General features: G+C 37.1%; 1 protein-coding gene across 1 annotated transcript in view; it reads left to right on the top strand.

The window, feature by feature from the left end:
• Window positions 1-21,623, top strand: part of BIRC6 (baculoviral IAP repeat containing 6) — a gene marked incomplete at both ends in the record, with an annotated part of 78,746 nt that overhangs the window by 17,927 nt on the left and 39,196 nt on the right. Inside the window, 20 exons of the mRNA XM_009076310.1 lie at window positions 1,649-1,782; window positions 2,899-3,045; window positions 3,562-3,749; window positions 4,380-4,694; window positions 5,115-5,214; window positions 5,676-5,890; window positions 6,076-6,284; window positions 6,587-6,933; window positions 8,015-8,234; window positions 9,077-9,210; window positions 11,778-11,915; window positions 12,650-12,777; window positions 13,202-13,333; window positions 15,248-15,463; window positions 15,796-15,979; window positions 16,358-16,513; window positions 16,838-16,971; window positions 18,516-18,669; window positions 19,399-19,515; window positions 20,378-20,532. Coding sequence (XP_009074558.1) covers window positions 1,649-1,782; window positions 2,899-3,045; window positions 3,562-3,749; window positions 4,380-4,694; window positions 5,115-5,214; window positions 5,676-5,890; window positions 6,076-6,284; window positions 6,587-6,933; window positions 8,015-8,234; window positions 9,077-9,210; window positions 11,778-11,915; window positions 12,650-12,777; window positions 13,202-13,333; window positions 15,248-15,463; window positions 15,796-15,979; window positions 16,358-16,513; window positions 16,838-16,971; window positions 18,516-18,669; window positions 19,399-19,515; window positions 20,378-20,532 — 3,523 coding nt within the window. The remainder of the gene's footprint in view (window positions 1-1,648; window positions 1,783-2,898; window positions 3,046-3,561; window positions 3,750-4,379; window positions 4,695-5,114; window positions 5,215-5,675; window positions 5,891-6,075; window positions 6,285-6,586; window positions 6,934-8,014; window positions 8,235-9,076; window positions 9,211-11,777; window positions 11,916-12,649; window positions 12,778-13,201; window positions 13,334-15,247; window positions 15,464-15,795; window positions 15,980-16,357; window positions 16,514-16,837; window positions 16,972-18,515; window positions 18,670-19,398; window positions 19,516-20,377; window positions 20,533-21,623) is intronic.

Genomic DNA, 21,623 nt, shown 5'->3' with positions numbered 1-21,623 from the left:
TGAAAGATGGGTAAAAGGCACTATGCTTGTTGAAATAAATGTGGATAGGGCAGAATATATTTAACCCTCTGCAGTACATTCAGATTCTGATTCTACTGTCCAAAGCTTTTGTAGAATTTTTAGGTTTTATCTCTTACTTAATAAATCAGTGTCGTCATTTAAATCACGCAATTAACCAGTGTTACTGTTGAGGTGACCTGATTTATTGAATTTGTAAATCTGAGATCTAAGCCTACTGAATTTTGTGTGAGCATTTTTGTGGATTTTAGTAGCCACTTTACAGTACCATGTTGTCTTGCTTTGCTTGTGAGAAAAGCTCAGACAGCAAACACATCTGTCTGGTTACATGTGCAATAAGAGCTTGTAGTGAGCAACTGAGACTCACCTGCATTGTCTGTAGTATGAAGTTGTCATCTTAAATTTGCTACCTTGTCAGTGTCGTGGTTAGGAAATGTATGTTAAGTGGGTAGATACGTAATACTCAGATGATCTGTAGCAATTATTGCCCTTTTGTAACATCATTCATCATTTTCTGACTAATTACAGTCACAGTATTGTGTGACAGAAGGCATAGAGCCTGGGTAATGTGGAAGCATTTTATCATTCAGAGAAGTCTAGAAACTGTTCTGCCGTGATGCTGGTGTTGTGTTCATATAGACATTTACAGTTTCGTGACTACCTGATCAAAAAAAACATTTAAACACTCCAGCCTTCTCAGCATTACTTGCTGGGGGCTTTTCTTCCCTGCTGAAAAAAAAGGAAACTGCTTGGAGGCAGAGGGAAAAGGGGAGGGAACTTACTATCCCTGCTGGAGTGTTTGTGGAAATACTTTCTGTTTCTTCTGTCTCTTGCCAGTTAAATTGAAGAGTGTTATTTGTTTCTCACTTTTGTACGTACACAGATATATTCTTACTTTCTATTCCTGCTTAAGAAATTGGCCTGATTTCCATTGTTTTCCTCTTGTCAGTTGCTTAGTAATAGATATTGGTACACAAAACCAAAACCCAATGATTTTGATATTACTTTGGATTTTCCTTTTTCTTGACTATAAAACACTAACTGATTTGGGACCACCTTGTTACCTGAGTGATCATGATATTTTTTTTCCCCTGCAGCTCTGCCAGAGTAGGTGTTGAGTTTTTATTTTATTGGAATATTTAAAGTACTCGAAGGAGTTGATTGGTATGCCTAGCAGCACTTCCTTTTTTAATTCTTACTTCAGCTGGAAGAACAGGCTGAGGTGGAATTTGTTTCACTGTTTTGGAACAGCATTATGCTTTGACTTCAGACAAATGTCTGATTTACCATGTGCAGGCATTTGTATTGCTGTGGCTAATTGTCTAAGGCTTGTAGTTGTAGTTTCCATGTCTGAGTGTGATTATGCAGCATATTCCAGGACAGAATTACATTTTCAAAACCATTTAGTAACAACGAGTTACAAATTTATCATCATAAGCTGTTGGAAAAGGCCATCTAATAAATTACTTTAATGAACTGTAAGTAAATGATAATTTCTAAGGTATGTCAATTGAATGAAAAGAATAGTTTGGAATGCAGTAACTCCTGATGATGAAATACTTGGCCTTTTTCTGTAAATAATTCTATATAAATTCTTATTGTAGCACTGTTTGTCTTATTCCATTTGCAGATATGGATTATATAGTTCACCTTTTGATCCAGTTCTGTTTGATTTGGAAATATGTGGCTCTTCTTGTAAAAATGTGTACAACAGCAGCATTGGAGTACAGTCAGATGAAATTGATTTGTCTGATGTTCTATCAGGTATGTATGTTTAGCACTAACCTATCGTGGAAGAGTTGGTAATTCTATTACATAGTTTTCCATTAGCGAAGATGTGGTTTTATACTTTCCATCTGTTTCACAACTATGCAGCCAGGTTGAAGTTCAAGACACTGTCCTGCTTCATGATTATTTTTTACATTTCCTGTGGCCTTAGGGCAAGTAAAAAGCCTCTTTCTGGAATCTGTTATTTTCTTATCCTGTAGAATATCAAGGGTAGTGATTAAACAGAAAGCCTGCTATCATTCCCTAGGTCAGGGTCATCTAGGAAGCATCTGTCACCTCTATTGAGCAGCTTCCTTGAGATATGTTATTATTCATTTGGACTAGCAACACTCACATAGGCAGAGAAACCTAAATGGGTCTTCCAGAAGTTGGGAAGCTGCCACATGGCACTCCTCTACTTAAATATTACAGATCTAATGACTTATTTTTTCCATTTTAGTGGCATTAAAATACCTTAAAAGCATATTTATGCCTGTCCTCTCAGGTTAGTTCATAAGTGAATCTTTAGACCATGTAATGTCCTAAGAATTTGATAATTTTTACCTGTCAGGAAGTTCTTTTCATAGCAAGTGTATTTGTCAGTCACAGTGACTCCTTTCCTCATCTCGTATGCTATTGTCCACCTTCTTCCCATACCTCCCTCCATACAACTCTGTGAATTTGTTAGGATATTGATTCATAGTCTTGTTTTTATGCTAAATTGGTGTATGATCTTAGTCAATTTGCTAGTTTCTCCTTTTTCTTTCTAGTAGCATCAATGTATTCTTGCAAGCTAGTTTGCTTTCAGTGTAGAAAGAGTACAGCATCCGTATATAATTTATTTCTGGAATTAAGAAGGTTACACTACACTTCTGCTGTCACATTTGATAGTTTGACTAATTAAATTACTCTGTTCAGATTTGACAGCATTATCCTTTTTAAAATAACTTACATTTATATAGTGGTTGTGGTAATGTTCAGGTGTTTGTTCCAGAATGTGAACTAACTAAATGTGTGGATTATATTTAGTTTTCTCCTTTGACACTTCGTGACTTGAAATGTCACTGTCAAGAACAAGGTGGCTGATTGTGCAGATACCTATTTCTCTTTCAGGAAATGGGAAAATAAGTAGCTGTGCAGCTGCTGAAGGTAGTTTTACTTCTCTTACTGGACTTCTGGAAGTTGAACCTCTGCACTTTACCTGTGTTTCAACAAGTGATGGAACTAGAATAGAAAGGGACGATGCAAGTACGTTTACTGGTATATACAATTTTCCATTTTTTTCCTACTTAGCATAGTTCCACAATATATTTTTAATTGGACAGACTGACACTGTTTGACTGATTGCCTGCAGTTTTCTAAGTGTTGAAATGTTTTGTTTGTGTTATTGTTGGGTTTTTTTAATAGTTACTAAATGTAAAGTTCAACTTCTTTGAGCTTAACAAACACACTGGATGCAGAATTTATTAATTTGAATTGATTAGTTTCTACCAGAGAGTATAACATGCAAGTTTGCATCTAAGTTTGCATCTTTGCTTTACAGCCTTGTGTGGCAGAAGAATTCCAGGGCAGTAGGTGGCTCTTCTGTAATCCAAGTGTTCCATGTATGACCAGCATGCATGGTCTATAAACCATGTTGCTTTGTAGCAAGAACTGGGTTAAAAGGAGATATTTCTCCTGTTTTTACATTGCTGTGGGCAATTAGTAAGGAACTAAAGGTGTGTTTTATAATTTCTACATACATGTTTTTGTTTTGTTTTGTTTGTTTCATGCCAGTGAGTACCTTTGGGGTTACCCCAGCAGTTGGTGGCCTCTCTTCTGGATCGGTTGGGGAAGCCTCGACAGCACTGAGCTCGGCAGCCCAGGTAGCTTTGCAGTCTCTCTCTCATGCAATGGCCTCAGCCGAGCAACAGCTCCAGGTGCTGCAAGAGAAACAGCAGCAGCTTTTGAAGCTTCAGCAACAGGTTGGAGGCTATTTGGCTATTTTTTAGTGCTGTCTCTAAACTTCAAAAGCTGAGAAAGTAGTTGCAGAGCTAGTTGCCTTTTTTTTTCTTTTCTTTTTTTTCTCCATTGTGTATTTGAGGAAGGAAGAGCTCTGCACTGAGGAGCATTCTTATGAAGCAAAGTGCTGAGGGTGCTCCCATGCTGCTTTGGTCTTTCAGACTTGTTTTTTGTGTATTTTGAGGGTGGGTTGGGAGTTTGTAATCAAAGCTAAGTCTTAATACATATCAGTCTGAAATTGAAAAAGCCCACTGAAATGAAATCACAGCTGCTGACATAGGGAAGTATCAGTCATAAAGTCATTGTCAGTATGAGGCTTGGCTGTGTTGACTCTACTTTGTTGTTCAGTGGTAGGGTTTTTATTATTTTTTGATTACTCTAATTAATTACTCATGTTCCTCAGCAAGTGAGTCAAATTAAATAGAGTTTTAATTTTTCAGCTTGTAGTTAGACATCTGACATGTCTGCATTGAAGGTAGCTTAGGTTTATTAAATCTGGTTGTATAATGAAAGTTGAACTTGTGGTTCATTACTGCTGGTGTGTTGACAAGCAGTATTATGTGCTACATACACTGCTTTGATTTTCCCCACAGAAAGCTAAGCTGGAAGCAAAACTGCATCAGACAACAGCAGCAGCGGCAGCAGCAGCATCAGCAGTTGGTCCTGTTCACAACTCTGTGCCTTCTAATCCAGTAGCAGCCCCAGGGTTCTTCATTCATCCTTCAGATGTCATTCCACCCACACCAAAAACAACTCCTCTCTTCATGACTCCACCTTTGACTCCACCTAATGAAGCAGTTTCTGCTGTTATTAATGCAGAGCTTGCTCAGCTTTTCCCTGGTTCAGTCATTGACCCTCCAACAGTTAACCTTGCAGCACATAACAAAAACACAAACAAGTCTAGAACGGTAATTATTTTCCTTTATTTTACTTATAGAAAAATAACTGTAACTGTAATGGTTACCAGGGTCTTAATTTGTGCTTGAGTGCTAGTAAATATCTGTTTATTTGGATGAGATGTGAAAACTGTGTTACTAAATGTAGACCATACGAGAAAGACGTAGGAAAGCAATATAGTGTTGTTACATTACCTCGAAGGATTTCTCTTATTAGGAGCTAGCTTAACTATATGAGGAGTTATTAATCCTTTGAACTTCAGTAGTTATTATTTTGACAGTACGTGCTCAAATGTAAATTTAGTGAGGTGTTGTCAAAATTGTGCATCTTTAAATCACAAGAGGTTTTCTTACAGTCTTTTGTAGAGAGCAGCTTATTGTAATGCACAGATTTTAATCACCTAATTTTACTGATGTTTTTACACTCCTCAGAATCCACTTGGATCTGGCCTCGCTCTTGCAATATCTCACGCTTCACATTTTCTTCAACCTCCACCTCATCAGTCAATTATTATAGAGCGAATGCATTCAGGTAAAACCACAATTCCTAATAATAATTTTGACACATTTTCTAATTAGAAGTGGAATATTTTCCAGGGCCTTAAGTAAGTTGCTTAGCTACGGTCTCACTTGGCTTTCCAGAGAAAAATATTTCTCACTTTGTATTCTGTTGTATCTGGAAGTTTAAGGCCCAGCATTGGTTGAAAAATCCTGAAGGATTGGAAAATATGTTGGGTCTCTGGACAAAGCATCTGTTCTGAAATAATGCATAAAAAGCAAAGCAACTTCAATTAAGTTGAAGCCAAAACTGTGCGAGCTGTTGTGAAAGCTTCTGAGGTTGTGCAGCTATTTTTAGTCTCAAATGTACAAGAATATCTAAACCTTTGTGCCTTTCAAATAATATATAAAAAATAACTTTGTTTTCTAGAAGTAATATCTCTTCGCAGGTTAGCACACACTGGTATTTTAGGCAATACTGTGTTTTTCCCCTAGGAGCAAGAAGATTCGTGACCTTGGATTTTGGAAGACCTGTATTACTGACAGATGTATTGATTCCCACTTGTGGAGATTTGGCTTCTTTGTCAATTGACATCTGGACTTTAGGAGAAGAAGTGGATGGAAGGCGACTGGTAGTGGCTACTGACATTAGTACACATTCACTTATTTTACATGACTTGCTGCCACCCCCTGTTTGCAGGTTTATGAAGGTAAAAGACAGACTGCATACTTTTATCTTTTAAACTCTTGATGTTTGTTAGTATGTGACCTTTCACCTAAGCCCTCTTCAGACCAAACTCTAGTTGGCTGTAAGTTTTTTATGTATTTTTGACTTGGTGTTTATTTTGCCTGTTTTAATGCAGCTGTGTTACAATATAGTTGCATTCTCTTTCAGATCACTGTTATTGGTCGATACGGCAGCACAAATGCCAGAGCAAAAATCCCATTAGGATTTTATTATGGCCATACCTATATCTTACCCTTTGAAAATGAGCTGAAACTAATGCACGATCCCCTCAGAGGAGAAGGTGAAGCTGCAAATCAGCCAGAAATTGACCAGCATTTGGCAATGATGGTTGCATTGCAAGAAGACATACAGTGCAGGTTAGAAATAAAAAATGTGTATTTACTAGTTATTTTAACATAAACCACAGGGATATCAATGTTACAGACTTTTTTTTCTTCTCATTATATTCAAACCAAATAAGGCTCTGCCTCTGTTGTAGAGTTGTTGCAAGTGAATATCTTTATAGCATTTACAAAGACTACATTATATTCTTTCTCAGTGTCTGTTTTAACAGTGCATTCAAAATGGACCAGAAGTTGTCTTCTGGCAATGTTACTGTCCAGTGTATTGCTGTTTGCTAATGTGTATTGAACTGTGTTCTCTGACTGTTTCCCTTTAGGTACAATCTGGCCTGTCATCGGTTAGAAATCCTTCTGCAGAGTATTGACCTGCCACCACTCAATAGTGCAAACAATGCCCAGTACTTTTTGCGAAAGCCGGACAAGGCAGTAGAAGAAGATAGCAGAGTATTTTCTGCTTACCAGGACTGCATTCAGCTACAGCTTCAACTCAATTTGGCTCACCATGCTGTTCAGAGGCTCAAAGTAGCTTTAGGTGCAAGCAGGAAAACACTGAAGGAGCAGTGTGATCCGAAAGAGTTGATTCAGATGTCATCCACAGAACAGTTACGCACCATCATTAGATACTTACTGGATACTTTGCTTAGTTTGCTTCATTCTTCCAATGGTTAGTACTTTTGGAGATTTTGATTGGTTTTGCCATGTTATTAGAGACAATTTGCAAGTATTTCTGTTTCTTGATCTGTACTTTCCTACTATAAAACTTTTAAACTTTGTTCAGGTAGTGAATCACAGAAATGAGGAATGGTGTTTGAGTTTGATGGGGCCTTAAAGATCATCTAGTTCCAGCACCCTGCCATGGGTAGGGACACCTTCCACCAGACAGGTTGCTCAAAGCCCCTTCTACTATGATTTTAGTAGCTGATAACATACAGTGTAAAGTTTCAACAGTGGCATCAAGCTGGCCTAACCACTTCCTAAAAAGGGGTAGGAGAAGGTGCCAAGGTCCTTCTCCATTTTCTGTAGCCCTGGCTGCATATTCTTTTGCTCAGATAATCATCTGATCTGTCTGATAGCTGCTTCAGTTTGCTGAAGTAGCAAAAAACTGACCAAGCAGAATATTTGTGTTGATTTTATAGGCAGAATCACCTTGTGGAAGGATCTGCCAGTATTGAAGGCTGTGCAGTGCTGGGGTGGATTAGACAGTTAGAAGTGGGCAGGGGAAGCAGAAATTGCCTCAAGGAGGATGGTGGTGGGGAATTCATAAGAATTCTCTACTCAATTCATGGTTTTTTAATATCCAGTAAGGATTTTTATTTTCTAAGCTTGCCATTGAAAGAGTTCTTGGAGAACTGAAATTGAAAAGACTGAGTGGGAGTGGTGGCTTTTTTGTTCGAGTTTTTTTGGTGTTTTTTTTTAAAGGCAGAATATTGTTCTATTGATAGATAGGTCTGTCTGTCTTTTAATTTTCTGTGCCACTTTGTTCTTAAGCATGATGATGGTTTGGTTTTTGCTTTGTGTAGACTCTGGGGGGTATTTGCACTGACATGGAATTGATCTGGTTTTGACCAAATGGCCTGGTCTTAATGAGTTACTTGCAAATTACCATCTCGTCATGTGTTCCCTCCTTCTTTACTCCTGTGCCAATTCATATAATTGTAGTAATTTAAAACACTTAGTGAAAGTTTTTCCTGCTGTGTTTTCAAGTAATTTTCTTTTTAAACATCATTGTTCTCCTTTCTTTAAAGGGCACTCAGTTCCTGTGGTTCTGCAAAGTACTTTTCATGCTCAAGCTTGTGAAGAATTATTTAAACACCTGTGTATCAGTGGAACCCCAAAGATACGACTGCATACTGGCCTTCTGCTTGTGCAGCTCTGTGGAGGAGAAAGATGGTGGGGTCAGTTTCTCTCCAACGTACTGCAGGAATTATACAATTCAGAGCAACTCCTCATATTCCCACAGGACAGGTAAGGTGCAAGTCTGTGTTGATGTGTTACCTGTGGGTCACTGAAGTAATGTGACCGAAGGATACTTATCATTCTCATTGATAAAAGAAATAGGCCCAAAGTAGTACTGCAAATTATAAAGGTCTCATTGCTGTTAGTTATTGCACCTATTTGGTGCTTGCACCACAATAAGTTGCTATTTTTCCTTACCTGGAGGCCTTCACATACATAGCAGGGTTGCTCCCCAGTGTCAGAAATGGCCTTCTCTTTGCTTAAATGTCCACTCATCACAGAGCTTCTCTTCTCCTGCATTCAGAAGCAGGATTGAGACTGGAAGGCAGACTATTAGTATTTAATGCAAAACACTCCACTGAGATAAGGGCAAGCATGTGTAGAGTTGAGCATTGAATGTTAGAAGTATTGATTATTTCAGATTATTGATCAAGGTCTTTCATATTCTAAGCATTAGCATTGTATTTTAATCAAACATATTTGCTGGTCTGTGGCTTTCTGCCTTTGAACAGCAAGATTTATATTTAAGGATATAAGAATACATGAATTTCATTATTACTACTGTTCAGCAATGTGGAAGAGGAAATAAAACATGAGATCTTGTTTCAGACTTAGAAAGCTTTGCTGACCTCTTGAGGGTGGAAGCAAAAATGTTTACCCTAAAATGCTGCATTAATCTTTCAACAATAGAACATGAAATTCAATTCAGTTGCTGGGCCACGTAGTGCTTTCTGTAGCAATCTGTCTGTCTCAGGTGAATGCCTAGAAGACTATTGCTCTGTAAGGGGTGTTTCAGAATATTACTGAATCTGCAAAAGATAAGATCTTAAATATGTAAATTTTATTTTTAGGGTCTTCATGTTGCTTTCTTGCATTGGCCAAAGATCGCTTAGCAACAGTGGTGTTTTAGAAAGTTTACTTAATCTCCTGGATAACCTGCTGTCCCCACTGCAACCTCATTTACCTGTGCACAGAAGAACTGAAGGTAGCCCTCTAATTTGGGAAACTATTTTCATATTCATTATAAGCTAGAAAATTGAGTGACTAATTTTTGGTGTATTAAAAGAAGTTGCTTGTTTAGTATATTTCCAGAACAAAGTTGTCGTTTAAGATGTGATGAATCTTCTTGTTCTTTAGGTGCTAAAAGAGATGCGTCCCCCTGCCCCACCCCATTTTAACCTGATTAAAATTCATTTGATTGCTTTTAATTCAGCTAGGAAGTTTTGGCAGAGTAGGGGGAACATTCAGTGTGTAGACAGCTCTAGTAGCTCTAGTGAATGGTTTTAGTATTTAACGTTTTGGAAAGAAATGCCTCATTTTGCTCATGAGATCCTTTCTAAATTTGAAGCTTTTGAGGTGAAACACAGATATGAAGACACGTGCCTTAAGTGTATCTGCATGGTTTCTGCAAACTACGTAGAGTTTGGGGTTTTTCTGTAATCTGAGGTATTGACTATAAAAATGTTACTGGAATTCTGTTCTTCAAACTTGATTTTCTTTGAGTGCTTTCTTAACTACCATAAGTTTGAAGCAAATGCTTACTTTTGAAAACATCATGCTCTAGGCTACTTCATGTGTTATGTACTTCATATGTTGTTTAAAATTCTTAGTGTTTTGAAGCCTATAAATGCCAGCTGAGATTCTGTCCTTAGGTTTACCTTGTCTCCTGAGGTAAACAAACCTGCAGCTGGTGTCAGAAGCTGTCCTATTGCTTCCCACTGGTCAGCCGTGTACTTTCTCTGTCATGGCTGTATCCTGCTATAGTCTCGAACTAGTCTGAGGCAATCCCAAGCTTACATCTCCTCTACCTCTGTTTGCACTCTCCCCACAGCTTCCAATTCCTTTCATAACTCTTGCCTTACTAGTTGTCCTCATGGAGGACTTTAGGAAGCAGAAGTAACTGATACTTCAGAGCTTTATTTGCTGGTCTTCCAGCTTCCTTCCTCCTGGACAGTACAGGTGAGTACTAGGGCAATATTACGTGTGGTGGAAGCACCAGGTATGGCAGAATAGTCCTCCTTGAGAAGTATCACACATAACTAAGGGTCAGAGGGCTGAAAACTTACTGGGGAAAAAGTCAAAAAACAGGACAGTCGGAGCAAGAGGTAAGTGTTGTGGGTAGAGAGAAGTCATCAAATTTGAGTACGAGAGGAGAAAAGAGGAATAAGCAAAAGATATTTGGAGGGAGGGAGAGATGCTAAGAATTTGGATAATTTTTTTAAGAGATAAAAGGAAAAGAAATGCTCTTGTTTGAACAGAAGTATGAAAAGGTATGTACTCCATTCTGCAGCAGGCTCCTTTTTTATTATTCTGCCAATGGAAAAGGTGTGTGGTGGTCACCAGTGCTTCTCATTTCTTTTCTTGCAATTTAGTCTGTGGTTCCTGTTCAGGTCCTGTTATGGAACCGTTCAGGTCCTTCCTCTGTCAGCTTGGGATGTGCTACTTTCTGCCAGTGTGTGAACAGGAAACCAGAGTTAACAAGTCGGGCTGTGTCCTACTGCTTGCGTACAGCAACTACATGTGATTCTGGGCAAGCCATTTCTGGGCCTTAGTTTTCTTGTTTGAGCTGGACTCAATAATAATCTGGGTTAATTAGAGCTGTTTTGAGGTCAGTGTGTAAATAAATGTGGCTCAACATGATGCACAGCTACAAAAACATGTGTGTAACCTCTAGTGCTAATGTCTTTGCTGTATGGACATTATATAGAAGAATGCCATTGGCATAATGATTCTAATTAAGTGGTAATTTTTTGTAGGTTTCTAGTCTTGTTATTTGGACATTATTTGTAGATATGTAGGTACGTAACAAGACTAGTATAACGGGACACACAAATAGCTTCATTTGTGCTCCTCCATTAGTGTATTTTCATGTAACCATGTGAGGAAGTTGCAGGAAAGCCAAGACTGAGTTCAGACCAGATGAGCTAGGCAGGTGGCACTACCTGGCTACTGCCTATTTCAGTCTCACACTTTAAATGCCACATGTTTGTACAGACAGAAGGGAAAAAACCCTGTGTCTTGCACATCATGCACGAAGAATCTTTGTGCACATGGACAAATGTAAATGAATGGTTCTAAATTGAGCTCACAAGTGCTCAGAAACCTACAAATAATGTACAAATAAGACCAGAAAGCTACAAATAATGACCACTTAATTAGAATAATTCTTTCTAGTAATGTTTCACAGTATGGAATTTGAGACATCCAATTTATGTGCCTTGATGCAAACAGCTGTCATTCTACATTGGGTGTTAAGGAAATTTAGGCATATGATTTTTGACTTCTTTAAAAGAAACACTGCTTAATTTCTAGGTTGAACAGTTGAGGTGAAGCTTTTGACTTCTGACTTCATCAGACTCAGCGAACTGTGACATTTTGTTTTGTATCTAAATTCTCTACCGAATGTTTGATTTCTTCTCTCATTTATGAGTGCTCTCTTATTCTCTTTAAAAAAAAAAGAGACAGGTGGACTCTTTATGACCTAGCAAATAGGTGTGAAGTTTGTTATGGCTTCAAAACTTTATTAAGCACTCAACTCTGTTTATTTTGAAGGAGTTTTAGACATTCCTATGATCAGTTGGGTTGTAATGCTGGTGTCCAGACTACTGGATTATGTAGCTACTGTTGAAGATGAAGCAGCCACAGCCAAGAAACCTCTGAATGGAAAAGAGAGAGAACGATTTTTGACAGGTATATAACATTAATTATCAAAACTTTGATTTGGGTATTGCTTTGGGAGCTGTTCAGTAATTAAAATGTATTTTCAATTCACTTGAAAAATGAGATATTAAAAATGGATGTGATCATTTTATTTGCATTCTTGTCTGCTTTTTATATCCCCTTCTTCTTAGAATTACTTTCTGCTGCATTGTGAAAAATGCAGGATTGATTTTAGTTTGTAAGATATCTGTATATTATCCTGTGACTGTAGGACTTTACAGTTGAAAGTACACCATGTTGAGATACTTTGTGTTGTGAGAAGGGGCAACAGCATGACTTCATAACCATTGTAGTATTTGTATCCAGTATGTTTAGATGTGGTTTTTGTCTGGGTTTTTTTTAAATTATTATTATTATTAACTTGATTAGCTATGGTTTTCTTTGAACGTCTTCTAAAAATGAAAACTGTAAAGCTTTTATGTTATGAAGCTGTTCAGGTATTTTTACTTAGGACAGTCTTATTTACCTCTGTATATGTTTTAATAGTAATGAAAACATGGTGGTTACCACTTCATTTTAACATCACACAGAAACATTACTATCAGTGGTGACAGTTGCATAATGTTAAGAGCTAGATTTGCTTGTTTCTTCAGTATTCAGTATCTGGAGATGCTAACCATTGCTGCAGCATGAAGGTGTTTCTGTGGGGTTAAGTGAGGTTAATAAGATGGATTAATAAATCTTTTTTATTCTGTTTCCATTAGGAAACCAGTGGAGTTTTATAAATAACAGCCTTCACACTCAGAGTCTGAGCAGATCTACTAAAGGCAGCAGTAGCCTGGATAGACTGTATTCCCGAAAGATCAGAAAGCAGCTTGTGCATCATAAACAGGTGACTTCCAGCACGGTAGTGGCTATTTTCTTAGTAGTATATCTCATTTATAAGGTATCTCATTTCTTGAAAGCTTTGGCCTTGGGACTCATTCAGCCTTGCTTTTGCATAGTTCTAGTTCTGTAGCTAAAGGCTGCCTAACTTCTTTGACATTCGTCTTAAACCATGGGGCGTGGGATCTGCTGGAAGAACAAATGTTGGAGTCTGCTATTGCACTCTGTGGCCCATACTGGACAATTAATATAATGTACTTTCTAGATAAATCTGAGTACACCTGAGTGCAAAGCCCTAAGCTGTGATTTAAGAGTATTTTAAAAGCTCAAGTTAAAATTTGAACTGAAGATTGCTATCATATGAACATACTGATCCTTTTAACATCTTATTGCTTAAATTTTCATTTATTCCTATTAACATTTTCTTTTAGCAACTTAACTTATTAAAAGCAAAACAGAAGGCTTTGGTGGAACAGATGGAAAAAGAGAAAATACAAAGCAACAAAGGATCATCATACAAACTTTTAGTAGAACAGGCAAAACTAAAGCAGGCTACTTCAAAGGTATGATGCTCTGAAACTGTAACTGACTTCTTGTCCTTTGTGTGAAAAGACCTGTTCCTGCAAAGTCATTTTTGTCCTTCTTTGACCTTATTATAAGAAGTTGTTTCATCATGGCTGCTATTAAGCATATTCTAATACTGAAAACAGTAGCCATCTGGAAATTTATTCCTCTCTGAAAAACAGTTTATCCTTCTACAGGGTTTTTTTAGGTAGTCATGGCCAAAATCACTAATAAACTTGTAGCTGTGGGAATGCCAGTCATGTTATTAAACTTTGGATAACATAAACCAATAGAAACATAAAATAATACTTTATATGGCTAGCTTTTATGCATGATGCTCTTCTGGATGCTTTCCTGGTTGAACAATCAGAATATAATAATGTCTGTCTCCCCAAACTAATAAATTATGGCTTTTGAGAGTGATTTTTCAGCTTTCTCATAAGCTTCTTTGCTTCCTGAAAGTACTTACCACTTCATTTGTGGCGTCTTGCAGTGAGCTCCAGACACTGAGTATGGATGTAGTAGTTAAATAAATACTTTAATTATGAGATGAGCTGCTGAAATGTAGGGACTTCTGGAGATGATGACTTGGACTTTGTAGGGAATGCAAAAAATGTGTAGATCTTTCCAGCTACCAAACTTAGATATCACTTAAAATATTTACTGTGTAGTTCCAAAAGTACTCCTGTGTGTTACGGTGGCTGAAACTAGGTCCATGGAAAGAGATTTTAGAATGTTAGACCTTACAGGCAATCTAAAGGGAAATCTTAGAACAACTTTCAGTAATTATGGAAAAAAGAAGTAATTAAACACTGGCATAAAAATAAAGCCCTGAGTTTTCACTATCTGTGCTTGTCATGGACTGTTCTATCTTCTGCTTTATTCCAGCAGGTTATATCAAGGGGCTGCTCTGCTGGTGACCCCCTTGAGATGTCTTTAATTGAGTCACTGGCTGAAGTATGCTGTCCAGCTATTTAAGTTTCACTTTATAGCAGCCATGTTGCATCAAAAAAACATGTTGTGCTACAGACCTTTCCCCTTGCAGTTTCTAAACTTCTAGTTATGGTATTACTGTACACTTGATAGTTGCATTTCATGCAATTTTTGCTATTTCACCTACTAATCACTTTCAATTATGACAACCTGGGAGTAACTTGAAATATGTAGTGCCTTTATGAGAAAGTTGAAACCTTGGTGTTAGTAAATAGATCTTTCTTTGGTCTAGTTCAGTAGCTCCTACTGAAGTGAGATTGTAAGAGGCATTTGTGTTGTCTAATGACTGTAGTGTAGCTGATAGAACGAGCTGAGCTGCTAAATGTATGCCCTTGGTGGATGATAGTGTTAATAAAAGGACCTTCTTTTCTCCATTGAATTGGTAGGCCCTCTGTCAAAAAGGTTGTGGTTTAGAGCCCTGATCACCTATCAAACTAGTTGAATTTATGATGGCTAATGCACACTTTGTGCCTTGAAAGTATTAAGCAGCCTAGAAATTATTGATAATTTCTTTAATATGAAGAACTGAGAAGTCAGTGTTCTTGTAAGGATATATTTCCATACTAGATATTTTTCTATGCATTTTGCTTTGTGGTTACTGTAGCTTTATTTACAGGTGTGGAAGTAGGAGGGAAACTTTAAAACAGGCTGTGTTTTATGGTTAAACTTAAGGGTTTAATTGGCACTTCTATGGAACTGAATTTAGTTATGCATTTGTCACCTGAGATAACGTGCTGCCAACACAAATTTCTGCCAAAAAAGCTTTAATTTCGTTCCAGATTGTCATATATTTTTAGAATTCCTTTTATTTTTAAATAGAGTTTTACAGTTACTGTTATTGCTGCCTCACTGCTTCACTGGGAAAAGATTCAGAGGTTATTTTTAAAATGTAACTGTTGTTTCAAATCTGATTTCTGCAGCACTTCAAGGACTTGATACGCTTGCGTCGAACTGCCGAATGGCCTCGTTCCTCTTTAGATACAGAAGTATCAACAACAAAGGAAACTCCAGAAATTGAACCACTTCCATTTACACTGGCCCATGAACGTTGCATTTCTGTAGTGCAAAAGCTGGCACTCTTTCTCTTGTCCATGGACTTTACTTGTCATGCAGATTTACTTCTGTTTGTTTGTAAGGTAAACAGAATATGCAGCATCACTCTCTAGTTGCAATGGAGGCTGCATTAAATTAGCTTTCTCTCACTGCTTTTTTGCTTGCTGGTAAAAATTAGCTGCAGCATTAAAATGTCTAGTAATTTCTGGTGTGGTAGTTTAACTTAATGTGATGGTTTCAATATTGCATTAAAAAGTAGCTTATATATTCTTATTACATTTGTAAAATTCTAGAATTTGAGCTGGTAAAAGTACCTGATCTACTTGTAAACAAAATGTAATAATCATAGCAATTAAACTTGTTATATGCTTTCATAGGCTTAAAAATGAATAGCATATATTTCTCTTTTTAATAGGTTCTTGCTAGAATTGCAAATGCTACAAGACCAACAATTCATTTATGTGAGATTGTAAATGAGACCCAATTGGAACGATTATTGCTGCTTCTTGTTGGAACTGACTTTAACAGAGGAGACATCTCTTGGGGAGGAGCATGGGCTCAGTATTCTCTGACTTGCATGCTGCAGGATATCCTAGCAGGTTGGGTTTCAGATTGTATTTTTCAGAATGTACATTGCACTTGAATCTTTCTTCCTTTAATGTTTTAGGTGTGTTTGTTTTGGGTTTTTTTAAATTACAGTAGAATCTGCTGACACGATTAAGATTATTAAAACAAAAGTAAAAAAAAAAAATTATATTGCAGTTGCAGTCAATCCTGAATGAGCAACTTGTGCATTGAAAAGTTCATATCTATATGACCCAGATTATTGGAAAATTATTCAGACCTCCTCCCCTTGAAGAAGTAGACCGTAGAGAATTTATTTAGATGAATGAAAACAGTTGGCCTAGACACTGGGATGTTAATTTGTAAGTGGAATAAAGCTTGAAATTACGTTGTCTGCTTAATTTAATACGTAGGAGAGTTGCTGGCACCTATAGCAGCTGAAGCTATGGAAGAAAGTGCTTTGGGAGAAGATGCTGGAGCTTCAGCTGGGGATTCTGATGACTCCCTCCAGCAGGCCACAGTTCAGTTAGTGGAAACAATAGATGAGCCTTTGACACATGACATCACAGGTAAATTATTCCATAATCTTGACATACATGTATATATTGAAAAGAGTAAAAAAGCTTATACTCAAATATCAGTAAAAACGTTTTGGTGATAGGATGATTAGTTTCTGATAATGGAGGCAGAATACAAGCAATTCTTCAACTTAGTTTTATATCTGATCAGTAAAAATGGTTATTTTTCCCATTGTTTTAAAAATAAACTACTTGATTACATTCATTAACCTTTTCCACTAAGTTGTAATGTTGTACTTTTCCATTAAGTTTATGTTATACCCATGTTTTATAATTTTTACTTGGTGGTATTAATACTCTTTTAATTATTATAAGGTGCTCCACCTCTGTCATCTTTGGAAAAAGATAAGGACATTGAACTTGAATTACTGCAAGACCTGATGGAAGTCGATATTGATCCTTTGGATATTGATTTGGAAAAAGATCCCCTTGCAGCCAAAGTCTTCAAGGTATGTCACACCTGAGTTTTCAGGATCACCTTTGCGTGTGAAGTAATAAAATCCTTTCTCTCTTACACTCCATTAATGGTCTTTGTTGTCTCAGTCCTGCTTTTAGCTTTTCTAAATGTTTCTTGTAGAATGACAGGAATGAATGTAAAGATTGTGTTCACATCTCAGTTGACCACAAAATACTTCACTTTTTGCATGAAGATACCTGCATAAACATGAGGTTCTGAGTGTACTTATACTCTAGTACATGTTAAAGACAACTAAAGCATAATATGAAAGAAAAATAAGTCTTGTCCTCTTTTATTACTGGCAGAGTACCATTTGCAGCTGTGACTGTTCTTGAGAGTTTAAAAAAAAGTCAGCAATGAGTAGTACTCAGACTGGCTTCAGACTACAAAGAGGAGCAACTAACTTCAAAATATGTTTCACTGTGGAACCAGAAAATTACTAAATGCTTTCATACTTAAAATGAAGGCTAAATATATCAGAGGAAGTAAAATTACATTTAGATGTAATAGTACATATATTGTCAAGGTGTATGAGAACCCCAAAATATTTATCCGTAAAGAAACACAACTGTTTGTAATGAAATGTTGAGTCTCTTTTCTCGGTTCAGAAGGATGACATTTGGAGTTTGTCTGTGCCTCTTACTATTGACTTAACCCTTAGTCTCATTTGAATTAACCTAAATCATCTGTCTCACCACTTGCTCAGAAAACACAGACTAATTTTTTATGTTCCCCCATATGTCCTTCTACCAATTACCTGAAGATTTTTCTGTAAATCTCCCCAGAAATTGCACTTGTTGCTTAATTTCTGTGTTACTGATGTTTCCCTCCTTTATGCTGCTTATCATTTCACGTGGCAGTACTCCTTAGTCCACTTCAGCCACAGATACCTTCATGAGCTTGTTGCCTGATTTGATGTCCTCTAAAACACTTCTTCATTCTTAATACTTCAATACTTGTTTCTGCATTTGTAAAATGACAGTAGGTATTAAAAAGACGGGCATAGACAAATTGCTTTCATACAGTGTTGCATGACTTCTCTTTTTCTTGTGATCCAAGTGCTTTTATAGTGTCTTAAATTATGGCACGAGTAGAGATTATTCAACACTTTTTTCTGCAGAGTCCACTGCAAATAGTCCCTGAGCCTCACTGAGGCTTCAAGGTACTTTAATAGCACAGTTGGTAGCATAGTGTTCTTTCTTGATAAATAGCTCCTCAAAATATCTGTGTGATACTCTACTTCCAAATTTACAGTATGGTACAAATGTGTGAATAGAAACTGATGATAACATTTTCAAATTAGCTTCTTGAATCTCTGAGACAGCTAACTGCATTGCTGGATTTTGACAGTCATAAAGGATTCAGTAGCTTATACTGCAATAAGAATTGAAATAAAATCTTCTGAAGCTATTGGGTCCAATCTTCTGGTTTTAATTTTTTGTAACTTCAGTGTTTGTTATTAGTCATTACAAATTTTTGGCAGTCCAAAGAGTTGCTGCTTATTTTTTTCCTGGTTTTGTTTGTTTGTTTTTTAAGCCTATAAGCAGCACCTGGTATGATTACTGGGGTACAGACTATGGCACCTACAATTACAATCCCTACATTGGAGGTGTAGGAATTCCAGTTGCAAAGCCACCAGTAACTACAGAGAAAAATGGATCACAAACTGTCAGCGTATCAGTCTCTCAAGGTAAGCAGTGAACTAAAGTTCTGTTCGGGGTCTCTTTTCTGTAATACTGTGTTCAACACTTCATCACATCAAATTGTCTTAATCTCTATGTGCACTAAGTGGAAAGAATTACATTTTCTATGTGTCACACCTTTTTTCTGTGGTAACTGAGAGAATATCATGTGAAATCTTTATTTAAAACAGCCTGACATACCAGAAAATCTTCTTTTCTAACACTTTTGAATGCACTTATATAGGCAGTTTCAAATTTGTCCTGTTTTCTCAGGAAATTTTGGAAGCTCTTTTCTGGTTGGCTCTACCCCTAAGAAATGTATTGGCACTCTTGTTTAGTTTGGAAAAGTACTGCTGAACGGGGGTGATAGATCTTTCCTTTGCCATGCTGGGGGAAAACAACTTTTTGGTTCTTGTTTGAGAGTTGTTGCCTTAGGGAAAAACAGCTTGAACATATTCAGATCAGTCATGTGTGATATTGAAGTGACTGTGAAAAGAAATATGGGTCTGTTTATTTTATTACTGATATATTTCAGGCCTATAAGGATCTTAAATTCAGTGTAAATTTCTATAGTCTGCTTCCATCATCCTAAAAGGGAATCTTCCTGTTAGTGATACTGAGATTTTCTCAGTTTACTGTGTGCTGTATGTCTGTACTGCTTGCACAGGAAGTTAGAGTAACTAATTATGTGTGTCCTTGATATAATTCAGTTTTCCTCTCTTTGTTGCCTCGTGCAGCTTTAGATGCACGTCTAGAAGTTGGACTCGAGCAGCAGGCTGAGCTGATGCTGAAAATGATGTCCACCCTGGAGGCTGATTCCATTCTACAAGCATTAACAAACACATCTCCTACATGTAACTACATGCTGTCAAATCATTCTCTTCGCATAATGATCATGATGCTTTGAAATTTGTACTCATTTTTTGATTCAGTCAGTTAGTAGCTTAGAAAAAGGGAGAGGTCTTTATTCAGATTATTGAATTACATGTATGCCTATATTTAAGCTATTTTGTGAAACTGGTCAAATATGCATGATTTCTTCTGCAGTGCCTCATACTAATTTTCCAGTCTAGGTGCAAGTGAACATTAAGTTTCCTGTGTGAAGCTTCATTCTTGCAGTTTGAAAGTTGCTTTGCACTTGATGGTTTCACCTGTTTAGTGATGAAAGTGAAACTATTTGAGTACAGTTTTGGACTCAGCTGTCCAGTAAGCTTTATGCTATAAAAACACTCAGTGATTTAGTTTGGAACCTATTTTCAGTGAGTTGTGCTGCCCATCATCTTAAAATGTGTTTCTTTGTAGCCAGGTACCTTAATTGGTTGAGTATCTATTGATGAAGTGGGGTTAGGGACATCCTCAGCCTTTATTCTCTGGAAGTTATACCATAGTGTATGAAAGAGGTGTTCCAATTGTTTATCTTAGCATTGTGTTATCAGGACAGTGCTATAGTATGTGTTTAGCATGAACTGTGTAAGTGTATTTGTGTGGACTCACTTCCCAAACAATATTTGTGAAGATGGAGATGTCTTGTATTCAAGCCTCTCACAGTGTGGTAGTCGCTAGTCCAACTCAACTGAACACCGCATTGAGGATGGTCTTGTAATTTATAAATGTTATCCCCTGAAGTATAAAATGCAAGGAAATGATTATGAAATTACTTACAGCAACTTTTCAAAATAATTCATGGGGGGGATGGTACTTCGTTTTGTTTTTCAGTAACTCAGTCTCCTAGTGGAACAGATGATTCGTTGCTGAGAGGATTACATGCTGCTAACCAAAATGCTCAGTTGATTGTACAGTTGTCATCTATACCTATGCTGAGTGCATGCTTCAACAAACTCTTTTCCATGCTGCAAGTGCACCATGTTCAGGTATGGAATTTTGGGCTTTGAAGTGTTTTGTTAGTATTTCTTTCTAAATTTGAAAGCTGTTTTCCTATACTTCTTGCTACTTAGGATTCAGGTAACCTGTTATGTTAAATGCTTTAGTGCTTGTGAATCTGTCATGGACATCAGTACCAATACTGTAATAGACAAGCTGCTGAAAGCTTTTATCAAAGAGGACTTTTTCTTCTTGCAGTGAAAAAGTGTGTAGTTTATACTTAAAAGCAAGTTTGCACATTCACTGAATGATAATTGTTAAATTATTAGTGAAAAGTGTCACTAAGTGTGCAGTCTCTATTTGTGGAGGTTTTCAAAATCCTTCCTTGGCCCTTCTCAGCAGATAATTGGATTGAGTAACTTCCAAAGATTCTTTCCAACCTGAATTATCCAATGATCCTATATGTTAAAATTGAAAGTTCACTTTTTGGCAAGTCATTGGCATAGCAACACTTCTTTTGATTCATACAAAGGAATGCCATTTGTGCTGTATAGAAATGATGAGATGCCTGTCTGTTTATATTTTAATATAGTGGCTGACTCCATTCCTCAGTCATTCTTTAAATATCTCATCCAAAATACAGTTTGTGGTGTAAACAACCTTGATCCTTCCCCAGAATATCTAAAGAGTGATTCTCCTCAAGGGAATTATTCAGAGTGAGCGTCAGTGTGTCTCTGATAGTATAGGAGGTCTCCCAGTAACTAAATGGGCCTTTGGAAGAATTTTGCTTGACGGGTAACATCACTTAACTGTCTCAAGACATTCCAAATCTTAGCTGCAAATCAGTGTTACAGGTGTAAGGTTATGGCACAGACATTTCTGAGCAGTGTGTAAAGCTGTGGGGTTTTAGCACAAGTTGGAAGAAACTTCTTAAGAGAAACTTTGTTATATTTAGAAGCAATCAATTATGAAAGCTTAGCAGAAGTATTTGCTAGTTATGCTGAATTTGCCTTGAATATTATGTTTAGCAGAATCTTCAAATCCCATAAAGGAGAGAGTGTGTGTTATCAGTGAGAGAGTAGGAGCTGAGAATGTGGATAAGGATTTTAAAATCAAAACTTTTATGCTCTAGGGTTCCAAG

This window comes from Acanthisitta chloris, unplaced genomic scaffold (assembly GCF_000695815.1).
Source record: "Acanthisitta chloris isolate BGI_N310 unplaced genomic scaffold, ASM69581v1 scaffold22996, whole genome shotgun sequence".
Lineage (NCBI taxonomy): Eukaryota > Metazoa > Chordata > Aves > Passeriformes > Acanthisittidae > Acanthisitta > Acanthisitta chloris.
The sequence above is the reverse complement of the archived record's forward strand: the minus strand, read 5'-3'. Positions and strand labels throughout refer to the sequence as shown.